Source organism: Pinus tabuliformis, chromosome 5_1 (assembly GCF_031772625.1).
Source record: "Pinus tabuliformis cultivar Carrire ecotype Pingquan chromosome 5_1, CPIR1, whole genome shotgun sequence".
Taxonomy (NCBI): domain Eukaryota; kingdom Viridiplantae; phylum Streptophyta; class Pinopsida; order Pinales; family Pinaceae; genus Pinus; species Pinus tabuliformis.
Window position 1 is genome coordinate 326,407,011 of NC_142305.1, and position 19,094 is coordinate 326,426,104.

Here is a 19,094-nt window from a genome sequence, read left to right on the forward strand (position 1 = left end):
CGAGACTCAAATCTGAGCTCTTATAGCAAGTCAAAGTTCAGGTTTGACTTGCTCACATGGCAGGATTTGATGATGTGGCAAGGTCCCTCAACTAATGAGGAGGTGCCGAGTGGCAAGCCGCAATTGGCCCCCGCATGTCAGAAATCGTAATCGCACGTAGGTCGACATTAAAAAATCGGTCCCCGAGCAAGGAAGGGTCGCGATGCGAGAGGGCAGGCGGGAAGGCATTCAAGAATCTGCTGGAGGTGTAATGCGATGGATCACAATCGAACATTGGTGAAGGGAGGTGTTATAGAATTGTCCCCTGGCAGGTACTAGGTTGCAATGTGATCACACATCACGCACGACACTATAGAATTAGCCCCAATAGGTTTGGATTGCGATGCGATATCGCAATAAAAAATCGCAACATAATACAAAGTCTTGCATATAGAAGACCTCGGTTCTCCATCGATGGCGAAATGTGATATGTTCCTCAGATGCGATACGACTATAGGCTGCAATTTAATGGTCCATCGGGTTCATCGTATCGCAATAACACATTGCCCACCTTGTTCACAGACCATAATCCTGTAGGATTTCGTAGATTCTGATTTGCGATAAGACAGTCGGTGTTGGTAGATTATGGCCCACCACGCGGCAAAAATTTCGTCCAGTTAACGGATTTATGGAGCTAATTTGTAGGATCATGTCGAAAATGGGGCAATTTGTGGACAAAATAATGGGAAAACAATGGGAAGCCATAACTTCTTCATTTTTCCACCAAAATGGATGAAAAAAGAGGCTAGATGGCCATTTTTGTGTATTTTGGACTGATTGGAGTAGGTTTCAGAAGCATTTGAGCATTGTAAACACATATTTTTACACTTTTGAGAATAATAGAGAGGCCCAAGCGACTGGAAGTTGGACCAAGGAGACGTAGCCCAGGAGGGGTGAAATCCATTATCATGTACTTGTTATAAGGTTTTTTTGATGATGTTCTATACATGTTTATGTTGTTGTTCAGCTTCTTGTTTATGTTAAATTGGTCATAAAATTAACATAAAAACTCTTCATTTTACTTGCAAAAATTGATGAATCCTTAAGCATAATGAAAATTTTTTGTTTATAATCTGAGGAAGATCTTAGCACTACAAACTAATATTCTAAATTAGATCAGTATGCGTTTATGCATTTTTCATGAAGAGATAACTCTTACCCAACACATGAGGTTAAGCGTTTGATCCCATGTGGATGTTGGTCAAGTTAAAACACATATATCACAACACTTCATCATAATATTTGTATTGGAAAATAGATTTAAATCAATATCCCCTCATTTTAACACACGCACACACACATATATTCTTAAGGTAGGCCATTCCCACACCAAACTTCATTACACTTGTGAAATTATATGGGTATATCCTTTCCTTTCAATATGTGTTTGGATATGGAAGGACCCTTTAATATCCTCATTGACCAAGACTGTTGAATATAAGAAACTGTAAAACTTTTAACATAGTGTGGTAGAACCACTCTTAATGTCAAGCCTTTGTGGAGGATGCACTAAGAGTACATGACACTCATTAGTATGTAGATTATAGACTTAGATAAGTTGAATAATCCACAAGGGCTTCGCTTAATGAACCTCTGACATATCATGTGCATTCATGGAATACTAAACAATACCCTTAATTTGACTACATATTAGAAAATACCTCTAAAAATCACATTATTTAATCTCGTAACAATACAAACCCAATACACCTTCCCAATTTTAAAAACCCCTACTTTCACTATATATTTTAGGTATCCATTTTTTCATTAACATTTTTTTATACCCCTTTAGATTTTTTCATTAACTTTAAGCTCCATTTTCTATATGTGCCAATATAAAAACCCTTTACGTCCTATTATATGATTAATACATTATGTCATTTTTCATCAATATATATCCCCCTATATGAACACACGTGGTATGGTATTGCTCCCCCTGTGAAGCCCCCATGGAATAATCATACAAGTGCCTTCATGAAATTATTTTATAAGCAAGTGATCATCCTTATGAAACCCATGGAGGTAGGACCCCACTTACTGTTAGCTTGATTTTAGTCTAGATTTTATTAAGGGAAAGACTTATTTAAGAATCAGAATTTTTTACGCAAATTTTCAAAGAAGTGTGTCAATAGAATTGAGGAAAGCACATTTGAGGCCTTTGCGCTAGAGCCCTTCTTACTCTTATAGACCTCTTAGTAGGCTTTGGGCCTAAAGAGAGATTAAAATGCGCACCGAGATTAGATTTCTCCAATGCCTTATTGTTTTCCTACAGAGTGAAACGGGATGGACCAAATCAAGGGGGGGAGGGCATTCGAGTGGATAAAAGCATTATCCTTGGGTGGGAAAAGGACCTTTAGGATAGTTCTTCCATTTTCTTCATTGTGCTTTGCATTGAATGAATGACCTATTCAAAGAACTATCACATTAATTGGAGTACTTGGAGAAATCTGAAAATACCTCCCACCACCCTTTGGCCCTATCAATGCGCTACTTGGGAAATCAAATTGTGGTTCGAATGGTTGAAAAGTATACAATTTTTTCCCATAATCCACCTCATCCATTTCCATGTTGGAAAAGCACTTGGACAAGCCCCAAGAAAAGTAGAAAGTAAGCCAGGAAAAAAAAGTGAATCACTTCACCCTCCCACATAGATGATTAGAAAAAAAATCACTTGCCATAAGCACATAACCTAAAATCAAATCTAATTATCATAAATCTACATTAAAACTTCTCTAGTAAACTTCACCCTCCCACATGGATCATTAGAAAAAAATTCACTTGTCATAAGCACATAACCTAAAACCAAATCTAATTATCACAAACCTACATTAAAGCTTCTCGACTAAACTAAATGATCAAAATCAAAATGTACATATATAAATATAATTAAAAAGAAGTACATATATTTAAAATTTTAACATTTTCTTTTAAATAAAAAAAATATAAAATTATATTCGTAAAAACAAAAATATTCATATATATAATTATTAATACTATAAAAACCTACAATTTAAACTGTGCATAAATAAAGTAGCAACAAACTTAAAAGCCATTATTATAATATTTTGGTAGTGGCATGCACGAGTGACTAAGTCTAAAGGCCTCCCTTATAAACATTTTCATCGAGTGCATGATTTATGGAATTGTATAAAAATTACAAATTTATTTCATAAACATCTTTATCAGGGCCAAGTAAACGAGTAAGAAGTCTAAATCCATGTATTAAAAGCATCTTCATCTCCTATGGACTAATTAATTACGATTTATTTATTTCGTAAACATCTTCTACATCACACACATCATCACTTGTCCTCTTACGTATCCATTGGCATTACTCGACCAGTGAAAGTGTCATCTCCGATAAACAAATTCATGGCCCACATCATTCCTTTCGGGAAGTTCAAGTTCATGCCGTACTTTTTTAAAAGCGACCCTCACTAATTATGCAAATGTTTACCGAGTCACTGATTTCGTTTTATTTCTCTCCACCAAACACTTACTGAGTGAAGTCCTTACTGAGTGAAGTCGTGGTCGAACATTGGTATCACATACTCTCCACTCTCCACCAAACATTTCGTTTTATTTCTCTCCACAAAACATTTACTGAGTCAAGTGGTGGTCGAACATTGTCATCACATAATTTCATTTACCATTTCCAAAATACGGTGTGGACTGAGCAAGTGCCAAAGTTTTGCAACAACCGTTACGTGTTTTAATAGAGATATTGAAGAGGAAAATTTGAAGGTTTGAGGCCTATAAATACACATTACCGCCATACAATTCTAAACATCGTTTCATTATCGTTTCCTTTGTTGCGAGTGAAGATGAAGGCGAGTGCAGTCCTAGTTTCAGTTTCAGTTGTATTATTCTTTGCTACCTTTGTTTACTCTGCAGATCCGGATCCCGTTAGAGATTTTGAGACGGGATTGAGTACCTTCACCCTGCGTAACATTTTCAAGAATGGAGATGTTAGTAGCGATACCGGCGGGATTCGAGCTGCAACCAATCCTCAAAACTTTCCTGCAGTCCGGTAATATATTCATATCATTCATATTCACATATTATTTGCTTGTGGAAATATTTTGTTTGTATGGTCTGTACATTAAATTAATTAACGGTGTTAAATTGATTTTGCAGAACACAAGGGCTATCTGTAGTGAGGTTTAAAATGGTTCCGTGTGGAAGCAACCTTCCTCACACACATCCCAGAGCTTCAAAAGTTCTCTCCCTTTTGTCTGGTGGACCCCTTCAAGTTGGCTTTGTTGACACCACTGGTATTAATCCAACCCATGCCAACTCATCTTATTCTCTTATTATCCTGACTTGTATTCACTTATTATTATGTATATATATGATCTGATCATTCAAATTCATTTGTTGTAAATTAATAATTAATTTATATAGGTGCAGTATTCTAATCTTCCTATCTCAATCTTCATAGTGGTGCAGTATTCTAATCTTCCTATTGCCAACCTTTGATATGACGAGCTCCTTCCGCTTAGCCCTTCCCTCATTTCTCACCATAGGACCGAGGGTTGTGACCTTCCACTTAGCCTTGAGTTTCTAGAGCATTTTTTTTCCTTCCGGGGGCTATTTTTCATTTGTTAAGTGCTTAGCACCCTTGGTTCTTTGATTATTTGCGACTGTGGTGCCAGCCCAACATCGGAGCCCCCTTATTAGAATTTTTTCAAGTATCAAGTGTTACAAAGTGCCAACATCCTCAACCTTTGATATGCCGACCTCTGATATGATGTCATCGCTCTACGTGGCACCTCATGAGTGGTGACATGTGTCACCCAGATTTATCCCCTTAGGCCCCGTCAAAACACCAAAACTACATGCCACATGTCCTTCCGTACCGCCATGTCATATTGACGTTAGAAGCCACTGTAGCTTATTGGGACCAATCATATGCCACCACATGTCCTACTAGAGGAGAGAGAAAAGGGCTCGCCCACCTTTGGTTTTGCGATGAAATCCTTTGTTAATCCTTTATTGGCGTTCCCAATGATTTTTAACACTATCAACGCTTCAACCATATCATAACTTTTTAAAAGTTTCTCATGTTCAGAAGTTCTGATTCTCAGATTGCCAATATGCATGAATATGATGTTGCAATGTAATAATATCTCTGGACCTCCGATATGCAATGCGCCAAGATGCCTGATGCTCTGATGTTGTGATCATCGATATGGCTGATGCTATCATGTTGCAATCACTGATATCTTTGGACCTCTGATATGCGACCTCCGATATATCAAACCTCTGATATTCATTCCTAAGGCTTCAATCCTTGAACTTCAGCAAACCATATCTTTTGATGCAAGAGTCCATTGTTGGACTTCCACATATCATTGGAAAGCTTGTTTAGTGAAATTTCCAATGGAAAGGGTCTGATTTAGGCTTTGAGTCCCTCTTCTGCTTGGAAAATGACTTCAAATTGGTCTACTCATTTACTCTTTGGATGGATTAAAGCACATTTTGCAATAAGTGAAAACACTATGAATGCCAACTTACATTGAAATTCTTGAATATTATTAAAATTATCAATAATGAACATGAATAATGAGTGATAAATGTCGCTTTGATTGTTAATTTGATTCTCAAGATTGGGTTGCCTTGGAGATTGATGGTACGGACTTAACACAAATTAAAGAAACCAGGGAAAAGCAATGTTTGTTCCCAAATATGGTTACCTAAGGAATGTTGACCAAGAGAAAGTTTGTGTGCTTTCTCTAATCAACCACTTGAGTCTCACCGAGCAAGTGAGATACTGGGACTAAGCCCATTTTATTTTATGCCCAAGAGAGGTAGTGGATAGTTTCATGACTTTACAGATGCATTTAAAGTATAAATAGTCTGATTTTTAAATTTATACAAGGTAAAATATTAACAAAAGTAAACTTTCAAAATAAGTAAAATAAAATAATGAACAAATAGTACACTGTACAAAATATATCAGCAAAAACTTAAAATACAAATTTACTAGACCACCCAATAATCAATGTTTTGGTAGCCATTGGCACAAAAACTGTATTTAATATGTTGAAAAACTACAGAATCAAAAATAATTTTTTCAGAGATAATTATTGACATAGATTTAATAAACTCAAAGAAATACACATAAAATATGATTAAAAAAAAGATTGACTTTTATTAAAGAAAGTGAGTACAATAATTTGAATGACGAGTTTCTATGAAAATCCTTGATCAAACTTATTTCCAAATGTTTACAATGTTGCAAAATTATATACAAACATTCGGTACAACATAAAGGTGTGTAACAACTTCAATACACCCTTCTATCAACCTAATATGCTTTAAATCTTTTTTACTTTCTCTGCAAAATTAAAGTCTATCAGCACTTGTTATAAGGAATTAGACCTTCTGTCAACAAAATAGTTTGTAGAAAATTCAATTTTAATGGTAAAAACTGTAGAAGAATTGAAATTTTTACTTTGTAACCCTTGCCTCTCTTTGGAAAAAAGTTTGGTGTCACCAATAGTTAGCCTCTTGAACTCATAGAAATAAAATCAAAGGGAAAATAACAACTTAGTAATGTTATTGCATACCTCTTCTCACAATGTAACCTCTTTTCTCTTCATAGATTTAGTCCCCTTTTGTATGTCTTCATTACAGTTGGGAAGTTCAAATTCTTTGGGAAATTCATTATTATTTTATTTTTTGACCATGTTTAATTTAATTTACGATGATAAAATGTTCTAAAAGGGTGAGTTAAATTAAATTTAATTCTTATTATAATTTTTTAGATAGGTGGGGTCCTTATTTTCCTTAAAATTACTTTATTTAAAGTTCACTTCCCAACCATAAGTATTTGATTAATAATAAAAAAAAAATTATGAGATAAATATCGAAAAATATGTATTCTAAAAAAATATTGTCGTCATACCATGCCATATAAGGTTCAACATAAGCTACAAAATAACAATAAACCATATACACATGTGTTAGCAATAAACATAAGACTTAAATGTATCAAATCCGCCTTGTGCCTCCCATATTTTCCATCAAAAGTATGCATTATGAAAATCATTTAGCCATGGAAAAAACTCCTCATGCTCCAAGAATTATGAATATACGAACCATAAAAATAGAACATAGCATAAGATAAGTCTTCTAAAATTATAACACATATACTCCTCAAAATAGATATGCCACAACTTAAAATATAACGCTATCATGTATTTCAAAATTGAATGATAAAGTTGTATTATGCATGCCAAAATGTTAGGAGTGAAAAATGAAATCTAATTTGTATATGTAATGATTTTAGGAAAGTAAACTAGTCTAAAAATGATCTATCCATGAAAATAAACATATAAAATATGAAAACCACATATATCTAATAGTTTGTCATGTGATGCTATCTTCCCTTTGATTGTACTTTCTGCCTGTTATTCATAGCAATCATGGTGAGAATGGGAAGTAACAGAGTGTGAGGATCCATGGGAGTAGTCAAATTTCATACATTGCGCCCTTTTTTTTCCTATCTCACTACAACCTGAGGGACTTGAGATATTTTTTGTATGACAGGAATAACATGCGAGGCTGCACATTGCAGGTGCCAAGATGGTTGCAACAATGGAGGGGTGGCGAAGGAGGAAATGAGGAATTTGGCCATACATGTGTTGGTTTTTGTTGTGGGTAAGTATTGTCTTTCCGACCATTGTTGTCGGGGATAAAAAAAAATTCGGGAACATGAGGTGACACAGGTATTCCAATGCTTGGCAGATGATTAGGAGATGGATGGAGAGGGAAATATGCTTTTTGGCTTGCGATATTTAGGAAATTGGTTTGCAGTAGTTGGTTTAGCTCATCGGATTTAGCATCAAAATGGATAGAAGACCTAGGTCTCTTATTCCTTCTCTACTATGGGTTTTTTCCTCCTTCTCTATTATCATCTCCCATGATTGTGCCTACTAAAAAAGCACATTCTTTGGAAATAAATTTTTCAGGTTAACTTAGTAAAAAATATAATCAGTAATCTATTCATGCTTCTACTATTGTAAGGGAAAATGAAAACTCACATGGGAAACAATGACTCGGAGAAAAGGGAAAACTCATGTATGTGTTAGTAAGAATACTATGGCATATATTGATCATTGATCTAAACTAAATAGTAATGAAGATAAATCATGACACTGCAACCATATGTTGATCATTGATGTGTGAGACCCCTTTTCTCGCCAAAACACATGTGAATGGGCATTCAAACTAGATAGACGATAAAAACATGCGTTTGTGAGGTGATAAAATAATAGACTATGCATTCAAGTCAAATCAATAAAAAATTGATGACTAGGTATGGAAAATTTGTAATAATTAGAGCGAATTTTAATTCATGATTTTGTAAATACAATGTAAAATAAATATTTGAATCTAGTGGAGTGGAAGATAGTTATGAGACTCCCCACAAAGACATTTTTCATGGCGAGATATATGAAGTGTGATTCTCCCATTATGAGGTACCTCGTCCAGACCTGAGACTAGAGTGTATCAAGGGTATGGGAATGTTATTTTGTGTTAATTCGCCAACATAGTGGGGAGAACCTACATTTTTTTAATACCTATCACATAAAGATATACGAGCTTTAAGGAAAGAAATAGAATGGATCATTTGTATCTATGTGTGTATTCCTTACTAGAAGAATTTTGTGCTCTAAGTTAACTGTGATACTTCATGTTGAGATAGGGCATGTGGTGAGCTTTTTGAAGAAAATTTGGTGTGTGCGAGGGGGTTGATATTTATATGAGGAAATATAACCATAACTTGAGAAAGATGGGTGTCATATAATGGCGAATTAGTAGGCAAGGGAAACTAGGTTGTGTTTCAGTGGGTATGCGATTAAAGTACAATATATATGACCAACATATACAAGATACCAAGTTATCATGCTCCATATGAGATATAATGAATTTTGTGTGAGGGGGCTATATTTATTAGAGGGATGGGAATGTGAAAATGGGTGTTTGGAAGATGATGACTGCAGTTGAGGTCTGTAAGGTTGGTTGATGTTGTTTGAACAACAACAAATTTTCGTTATCATATGTCATGACACAGTTGCCACATTGCACCATACACACCTAGTGGAATCATCAATTGAAGAGGAAAAAAACAAGTCATCAACTTATTGACAATATAGTGAAGGCATATGCCTTCATTTGACCCTGGAGATATAATTTTTTTCAAAATATATTTTTCTTGTATAGATAAAAACAAAATAAACTAGGCATGCCTTATATGTAATTTTTTTAATAGACGGGGGCAATTGACGTGAGGTCGAGAGGTTTATTCTGTCTTTTTATAGTCTACATACATGCAAGCATCTTGCGGCCATGGATTACCTGAACGAGTTAAATGGTGCTAAGTCATTTTTTAGAGGACATATTAAAGACTAGTAATAGAATGTGTGTGTGTATATTTACGGAAGCATAAAATTGAGTACTAAAAGAAGGGACCATCACTTAATGATCACGTAGAATGGAACATACCTCGCCAGAAATAATTTGTGGAATAGAGAGGGAGTGTTTCTGTACCTTTACACAAGGATATGTAAAATAGGGATTGATTCTCAAGATAACATACAACGTGATAGACTTCATGGCATTATTGGGCCTAAAACGCATACTGAGTTAAAAAAAAAAGAGTGGAAATGAAGAATTACAGGGAAAAGGGGCTTACCTAAGACATATCCAAAGAAAACTGGTTAATAACCATAAGATTACAGTCCATGAACTCTAGTAGAAGAGGTGACATACATTTTTTCTATGTTTTTATGTTGCGATAGTTTAGTTGTGATCAGTCTAGTGTTCTAGTTTCTTGGCACTTTCATTCAATAATTGTTACAGGTATTCCTTCATTCATAGCCATACCAAACTTGGGCCAAATGTGCATGAGTATCCAAAAAAATTGAGGAGTGGCGGCTTAGAAGTCGTACTAAAATTCATGCATTTAGTTAAGAAAATGACAATTTTTAATCCAAAGTTCTATAACAATGAATCGCCATTTTGATCGGCTAGAAAATTGTGTTTGGAAACATAGTGCAGTCTACATGGCCATTTACACAGGAGGCTCCATTGAATTGATTGGTATTAGAACCCCATCACGTCAGCGGAATTTGCTACTAGATGATTTACACGTAAAATATTATCATAAGCTTCCACAATGAATCACTTAAATGTATGTTCAGGTACCATTGTACAAATGATGAATAGTAAAATCACAATTTGAACCATATTGATATGCATTAAAACTTAGGGCTAAACTCTGTGGACATGCGTTGGTGCAACAAACCTATACCCTCCACCAAATTTAACGTGTATTATTGTTGATGAGTTTCAAATCACATAATTACTTCTAGTAGGTCTGGGCTGTGTCAAATATGCAAACATAATCCCCTTCAACAAAATACATGATAATTTTTGTATGTGATCATGTGCTCAAAATTAGGTTGCAATGCGACGGATCAAAATCACACATTGGTGAAGGGAGGTGTTATAGTATCAGCCCTCGGCAAGTACTGAGTTGCGATACGATCGCACATCTTGCACGACACTACAGAATCGACCACGACATGTTTGGGTTGTGATGCGATATCTCAATCGAAAATCGAAACATGGTACAAAGTCCCATATATAAAAGACTTTGGTTCTTCACCGATGGCGAAATTCGATAGGTTCCTCGGATGCGATGCGACTATAGGCTGTAGTTTAATGGTCCGTCAAGTCCATCAAATGGCAATCACACATTGCCCGCCTTGTTCACAGACCATAAGCTTGCAGGACTCCACCGGTTGCGATTCGAAATAAGATAGTCTGTGCCAGCAGATTATGGCCCGTCACGCAGTGAAATGTTCACCTAGTTAGCATATTTTTGGAGCTAATTTGTAGGATCATGCTGGAAATGGGGCAATTTGTGTAGCGAATAATGGGAAAACAAGGGGAAGTCATAACTTCTTCATTTTTCCACCAAACTGGATGCAAAAAGAGGCTAGATATGTTGGAAATAATACTAAGAGGGGCGCGGGGGGGGGGGGGTGAATCAGTATTAGCAAGTGAATAATTTTTCATTTCCATAATCAGATTTATGTATGCTACTTCAGTTAAGGGAAATTGTGTGTACGCACAACTGTGTTTAAGGGAACTAGCGTATATCCAACAAACTTATGATTCAGTTAATTCATCATATGTTGATCTTTAATCAGTGCATCAGTACTTCATTAACCATATAAATAGTAACTAGGTGCAGTAAAAACAGAACAGACCATCACACATAAGAAACACACATGAACACCAAGATTTAAGGTGGAACCCAATGCGGGACAAAAACCACCTGTTGCTGTCTTCTTTTAATATAAGAAAAACATGTTTACAATCTTGTATTGGTGCAGACTCATACTAGTACGCAGGCACCCACCTGCAGAAGGCTACAACCTTCTCTAGTTCTCTAGGTTCTACTAGAAGGGAGCTACAACCCCCTAGCTCTTGTACTAGCCGATATGTTTACTAGTACATAGGCGCCGACCTACAGAAGGCTATGACCTTCTCTCTTCCTTCAGGGACCATGTTTCATAAATTTTCAGACTGGATACTCCTGGAACACAACACGACAATCTGAAACTCAATTTTCATACTGGACCCGTCAAAAACATTAAAGCTCAAAATCGATCACCACTGCAATACAACCATTAGATACATATGTATCAACCAATCGTTGAAACTCAATCACCAATCTTTGAATCAACCACAACTGAATCAATCAGTCATTGACAACCCATCATTACTGAAGAAAATCACAATCAACTAATCTGAACATTCAGAATACTGTCATCACAACACAGTCACCAGAACACAGAGCAGAACCCAGAACTCTGCAACAACCACTAGAACCAACTACAAATTCAAATATCATATTTCATAATGTATACGCTACTCTGATGAGTTGAGCCAGCGTGTATACGCACTTTTAACAAAGCGAAACAATGTATATGTCTGCAAACATTAATTCATAATTTTGCAGCTATTCCAGACTTTAGTCAAACCCAGATCATAACATTTACAGAACAACACATGCGTCAATATTCAAATCTAGACTATACATGATCAAACCATATAATGATAATTCATTTCAAGCCTTAAGATCCCGATCCATCATTAGATCTTATCCCTGATCAACCGCTAAGGTTAATCCTTGGTTCAGATCAAGTAAAGCACCATAAGCCAATAACCTACATACTATATCTCACACTTCATCAAATGTTCAATACTTGCACACGTGGCCTAATGATCTTCTCCTCCTTATATAGTTTTAGGTCATTCTTAATACCATGGACCAAAACCACTTAGGATCAATAACTTGGACCAAATACCTAGGGTCAATACCTCGGACCAAATACCTTGGACTAATAACAAGGATCAAAATACCATGGACCAAATACCTCAGACCAAAACTTAGTTTTCCAAGATATATGCGTGTTTCCTTCTATGAAAGTGCATGTGTACGTATATGCTCCTTTTGTTCAGTAAACCTGCGTGTATACACAGCTTGGTCAAGGTGAACTTGCGTATACCTCTCTTTCTTCATTCTTTGTAGTCCAATCTTTCATCTAAGTGAGTTGCCATCAAGGACAACACCTGTATCATAATGCCAACAAGATAGCCATTTTTGAGTATTCTGGACTGACTAGAGTAGGTTTCAGAAGCATTTGACCATTATAAACATATATTTTTACACTTTTGATAATAATAGAGAGGCCCAAGCCATTGGAAGCTGGAACAAGGAGCCCAAGAGGGGTGAAATCCTTTATCTTTTTTTGTTGTAATGTGTTTTTGATGATGTTCTGTACATGTTTGTGCTACTGTTCAGTTTCTGGTTTACGTTAAATTGCTCATAAAATTAACATAAAAAATCTTCATTTTACTTGCAAAAATTGATGAATCCTTAAGCACAATGAAAGCATTTTGTTTATAATATGAGGAAGATATTAGCACTGCAAACTAATATTCTAAATAAAATCTAATTTGGTATCAAAGCACTAGGTTTTCATTGTTAAAGAAGGATTTAATTGTTTGCAAGTTTATGTCATGCTTACAAGCTTAAAACTCAAAAGAGGTGAAGGAAAGCTGGTTGGAAGCCCTGAAGTTGGGTCAAGGGGAAGGAGAGCAAGGTTGCCACAATCTCCAATGCCAGTTTAGCCTCAAGTTGCAGTTGAGACTCTAGAGATCATGTCTCATGAAGGAGAATCTACAAATATGACAAAAGATAAGAAGACCTTCATAAACGCTTTCTTTGATATGACAGAGATGGTGAAGGTCCTTTATGAAGAAATGAATAGTAGATTTCAAGGGGAAAGTTCCAAACCTCCCAAAGGAGAAGGATTTTCAGGAGGAGGTAATGGAAAAGGAGGCAATGGGAATGGAGACAAACCTCCACCCTCTCCACAATATTCTTCATCTTCTTCTTCACAAGCATCTTCACACTCTTTCACTAACACAATCCTTACTCATACTCATCATCATTCTTCAAAAGGAACTGGTAAATCACCTTTTCTAAAACTTGATGTTAAATTCAAGTTTCCTATATATAATGATGAAGTGAATGCAGAGAAGCTTGATAATTGGATTCGTCAGTTGGAGGTCTATTGCAGGATTCAAAACCTTCAAGAGCATGACATAAAGATTCAGTTAGCTTCCTTGAGAATGGAGGGTGAAACACTAGTATGGTGGGAATCAAAGACCCAAGAGGAGATGAAAAAACACGGTAAGATCTCAATTTCTTGGAATGATTTCATTGCTACAATTAAAAGACAATTCTACCCTCTAGCTTATATGTAGAAAGCCATCATGAATTGTCATAACTTTAGACAACTAAAAGGTCAAAATGTGCAAGATTACACCCAAGAATTCATAAATAGGTCTCTGATGTTAGGTGTAGATTTTCAATCATAGGACACGTTGTTGAAGTACATAGGGGGTTTACATAGTTACCTTAGGCGTATTATCCTAATGTTTAATCCCAGTAATCTAGATGATGTGGGTGTGCAAGCCACTCATCTTGAGGCAAGAGGGAAAAACACCCTAGAAGAAGGTATTAAAAAGTCATTTGAGGGTAAAGAGAAAGACAAGGGTTTCAAAGGAAATAAAAATGCATCCATTAGAAAGGAAGGAGAGAAAACAATCTGTAAACATAGTTCCAGATACTGTCACGATGAAGCTCATTGTTGGAAGCTTCATCCCGAAATGAAACCAAAGAAATTCAACAACAAAGGAAAACAAAAGACAATTGCAATCACTCAAGAAGAGGATTTGGGATCCGAATCACGTGATGAAACAAAAATCACAACCACGGGGTTTCATAGAAAGGAATCCATTGCCAACACTAGTTCTTCAAACTCACATAATGAAACCCTAAATGAAAAGAGGAGAATATAATTGTTTCACATAAGGGTGATATCGAAACATAGCAAGATTGATACGTTTTTTGATAGAGACTCTCAAGCCAATCCTATCTTAGAAAACATTGTTAAGAGTTTAAATATGGAAACTATTCCACATCATAAACCATATTCGCTTGCATGGGTATGTGACAATGCACAATTGCAAGTTATGAGAAAGTGTAAACCAAAATTCACAATCATTGAAAATTCATAGATGAAGTGGACCTTAACGTTGTGCCATTAGATATTTGTGGCATTGTTTTGGGAAACTTATACCTTTATGACACAAAAGCTATCTTCCATAGATTTGAAAAGAAATATCATTTATTACAAAATGGAGTAGAATATATTATGAGAGCTCACAACAAGAAAATAATTTTTTTGCTTGTTAATGCAGGGTAGATGAAAAGACTGGTGAATCTGAGCAAGAATCTTGTGCCTCTCATGATCAAACTCGAGAAAGATATTGATTATGAAGCATTTGATGGTTGTAATTCGAATTTGAAAACTGATTTGGTTGACGTTATTAACCAATCGAATGAAATGTTTCAGAAATCAAAGGGATTACTTCCCAAGAGGGGAATCCAACCTGAGTTACAGTTGCAGCAAAATTTTATTCTTCTTAACATTTGCATTTACAGGATGTTAGTGATGGAATGTGTGGAAATTAAGATGCAAATCCAGGGATTGTTGAATAAAAGTATCGTTCAGCCTACTCCTTTACCGTGTGGTGCACCTCTTGTTTTGGTGCTTGAGAAGAATGGTTAGAATTTCCTTGAATGGGATTCAAGAAGTGTTTTTCATCAAAGTAGAGTTGTTGAAGGAGATATAAGGAATGCGAAATTAAAAACCAGGCAAGGTTTGTTTGAATGGCTTGTTATGATTTTCATTCTTTTCCATGCTCCTACTACTTTTACACATATGAAGAAAGATGTGTTGAAGTCATTTCTAGATAGGATAGTCTATTTGGATGACATTTCCATTTTCAGAAAATTTCATTATGAACATGTCATGTGTGAGAAAAAAATACTAGATGTCGTCTGTCAAGAACATTTGTTTATGAAGATGTCGAATTATATGTTGGATAAAACTTCTTTGATTTACTTGAGCCTTGAAATTGGTTCTTCCAAGTGTGTTCAGGTTCCAAAGGCTTTTTGGCAGTCTATGTGGAATGTGGATAAGATGAGATGAAGTTATACCTCTCCAAGATTGATGTCATAACAGTCGTTCATGGTATTGACTCCATTCCTGCAATCACATGTGAAAGAATCATACCTCCCCATGAAGCCATAGATGCCTTTGCTTTGATTGTAATTTATGCAGGCAAGTTCAAGATAGTCATTTGGATAAGAGGGTTTTGGGAGAAACCTAATGTTGGAGGAGAAATTTTGTTAATTTTTCTTCTATTGTAGTTCATTTGCATTCGTTGGTAGTTGTTAAAAAGGTCTTCAAGTGGGGAGGAAAATAATGAGAGGCACTTGATGCTTTTAAACAAAATCTCACTACAACTCCAATACTCGATTTTCCAGACTTGAGATAGTTATTTACATTTCAGGTTGATGTATGCAACTATGCCATGAGCGCAGTCTTTTTGCAATGTGGTGAGCCCATTTATTTTCATTGGAAAATTTTCAATGATAAAGTGTTCAAGTTGCAGCGACAAAGGCACTACCATTGGATGGGTTTTCTTTTGCTATTCCGCTCGGTCAAAAGGTATAAGAAAGGTATAAGTGAAAAATTTGTTGATGTAGTTTCTAGGCCTATAGTTTGTATAACTACTTTCCTCACGCATCATTTTTCTTTACGTGAAAGTTATGTTTAGAAAAATACATACTTTCAAGATGTATATTCAAGCTTGAGTGAAAGGAATCAAGTGGAGGAATGTTTTTACCATTTGCATCATAATGTATTTTATCATCTTGGTAAGAAGGATGTTGCTACTGATAGTAACATGGACAAAGACAAATATTTGATTGAACGAATCCAAATGGTACATCAAATAGTGCAAGAACAACTTGAAAAAGTTATTGGCAAGTACACAGAAGGAATGACAAGAATCGTGGAGATCACAAGTTCCAATTTAGTGATCAGTGGATCAAGATTGGAAAGGTAAGGGAACTATACCCTCACCTGCTTGTTAATTGAAAGTGATCTTTTGGGGTTCAAAAGTCTTCTAGTGGGGAGGAGTGATTAGGTGCTTAAAATTAGGCTCAAAAATAAAAGTGTTAGAATGTTGATAAAATTATCTTCTGATCGAAGAGCTCGTCATTTTGATTCCAATGGTGCGAACGAGACTCAAATCCGAGCTCTTATAGCAAGTCAAAGTTTAGGTTTGACTTGCTCACATGGCAGGATTCGATGATGTGGCAAGGTCCCTCAGCTAATGAGGAGGTGTCGATTGGCAAGCCGCAATTGGCCCCCGCATGTCAGAAATCGTAATCGCACGTAGGTCGACATTAAAAAATCGGTCCCCGAGCAAGGAAGGGTCGCAATGCGAGAGGGCAGGCGGGAAGGCATTCAAGAATCTGCTGGAGGTGTAATGCCATGGATCACAATCGAACATTGGTGAAGGGAGGTGTTACAGAATTGTCCCCTGGCAGGTACTAGGTTGCAATGCGATCACACATCGCGCATGACACTATAGAATTAGACCCGATAGGTTTGGATTGCGATGTGATATCGCAATCAAAAATCGCAACATAGTACAAAGTCTTGCATATAGAAGACATCGGTTCTCCATCGATGGTGAAATGTGATATGTTCCTCAGATGCGATACGACTATAGGCTGCAGTTTAATGGTCCATCGGGTTCGTCGTATCGCAATAACACATTGCCCACCTTGTTCACAAACCATAATCCTGTAGGATTTCGTAGATTCTGATTTGCGATAAGACAGTCGGTGTTGGTAGATTATGGCCCACCGCGCGGTGAAAATTTCGTCCAGTTAACGGATTTATGGAGCTAATTTGTAGGATCATGTGGAAAATGGGGCAATTTGTGGACAAAATAATGGGAAGCCATAACTTCTTCATTTTTCCACCAAAATGGATGAAAAAAGAGGCTAGATGGCCATTTTTGTGTATTTACTCTGCAGATCCGGATCCCATTAGAGATTTTGAGACGGGATTGAGTACCTTCACTCTGCGTAACATTTTCCAGAATGGAGACGTGAGTAGCGACACCGGAGGGATTCGAGCTGCAACCAATCCTCAAAACTTTCCTGCAGTCCGGTAAGATATTCACATATTGTTTGCTTGTAGATATATTTTGTTTGTATGGTCTGTACATTAAATTAATTAACGGTGTTAAATTGATTTTGCAGAACGCAGGGGCTATCTGTAGTGAGGTTTAAAATGGTTCCGTGTGGAAGCAACCTTCCTCACACCCATCCAAGAGCTTCAGAAGTTCTCTCCCTTTTGTCTGGTGGACCGCTTCAAGTTGGCTTTGTTGACACCACTGGTATTAATCCAACTCATCTTATTCTCTTATTATCCTGACGTGTATTCACTTATTATTATGTATATATATGATCTGATCATTCAAATTCATTTGTTGTAATTAATAATTAATTTAGGTGCGTCACACATTGATATTCTTTACCCGGGGGACGTTACCGTATTTCCCAGAGGTGTGCTCCATTTTGAACTCAACGTTGGAAGCGTGCAAGCTGAGTATTTGTCAGCACTTAACAGTGAAAATCCCGGCACTCTGGTATGCTTGCATCCAACCAATTATATTTCCATTATAATTTGAAACCTAGCGCTGCAATATATTTCAGATGGTTATTGATTATATCATATCATATTGTTTTGGATGATATGATTTCAGACGAGCAGTGAAGCTTTATTTCATATTCCCCTGAGAGCACTGGCAACATCCCTGAACGTTGACCAGGGGGCTGTAAATTGGCTGAAGTCAACAGCTCATCGGTACGCTCCTTCTCTGAAGAAAACTGCAAACAGTGGGTGTGTACCCGGTAGAGATATTACGACAGCCTTTTAGTCACTATTGCACTTTATGAATATACTGTAATAAACGGCGCCAGCGCGTAGACGTCGCTACAACGACCAGAAATAAAATTATAATGATGATGGCCACACATAAATATAGATTTTGAATTTCATCGTTTGTTCGATAAAATTCTCAATACGACGAACTTCTATAATCTCTTCCATGTTTAGATACAACCATGCACGCATCTGCGCAAAACATTGTTTTGTTCATTATAAAGTGAATGGATAGTACATTTTTTACTTCATTATAAATTAAAATATACTATTTTGAAATTTTGTACAAGGAGAAGTATATTATATTTTAATGATTTTTTTATAAGTTGAGTATATATCTATATATATAATTGGTTGGGTATTAAGATTTTGTTGGTGTTACATCATTAAAATTTATGATTTTAAAAATGGTCTTTTTTCCAATATAAAATTAATTATAAAATAGGTTTAGGAACATAATTTTTTATAATATATTATATTTTTAATTTTCACGGTAGTTATTGAAATTTTTTGTTTTTTAATTAATATAATTTTAAATAAAACTCCAAATTTTTGTGATTTAATTTTTCTTTATATATAAAAATAAATTAA

The 19,094-nt window shown here is 36.0% G+C and overlaps 1 protein-coding gene across 1 annotated transcript; it reads left to right on the top strand.

Moving 5' to 3' along the window:
* Nucleotides 1-3,843: 3,843 nt before the first annotated feature.
* On the top strand, nt 3,844-18,498 carry LOC149164688 (germin-like protein subfamily 1 member 7). The gene is made up of 4 exons (XM_089430964.1): nt 3,844-4,069; nt 17,819-17,955; nt 18,071-18,207; nt 18,325-18,498. The coding sequence occupies exons 1-4, from the start codon at nt 3,864-3,866 to the stop codon at nt 18,496-18,498; spliced, it is 654 nt and encodes a 217-aa protein (XP_089287090.1). The 5' UTR covers nt 3,844-3,863.
* Nucleotides 18,499-19,094: the final 596 nt, after the last annotated feature.

What these genes read in the sequence shown, in the direction of transcription:
- LOC149164688 (XM_089430964.1), top strand. Translation starts at nt 3,864, where the DNA reads ATGAAGGCGAGTGCAGTCCTAGTTTCAGTTTCAGTTGTATTATTCTTT. An exon ending in TGGCTTTGTTGACACCACTG is followed by an intron (nt 17,956 to 18,070) that starts GTATTAATCCAA and finishes TAATTAATTTAG; the next exon opens with GTGCGTCACACATTGATATT. An exon ending in GTGAAAATCCCGGCACTCTG is followed by an intron (nt 18,208 to 18,324) that starts GTATGCTTGCAT and finishes ATATGATTTCAG; the next exon opens with ACGAGCAGTGAAGCTTTATT.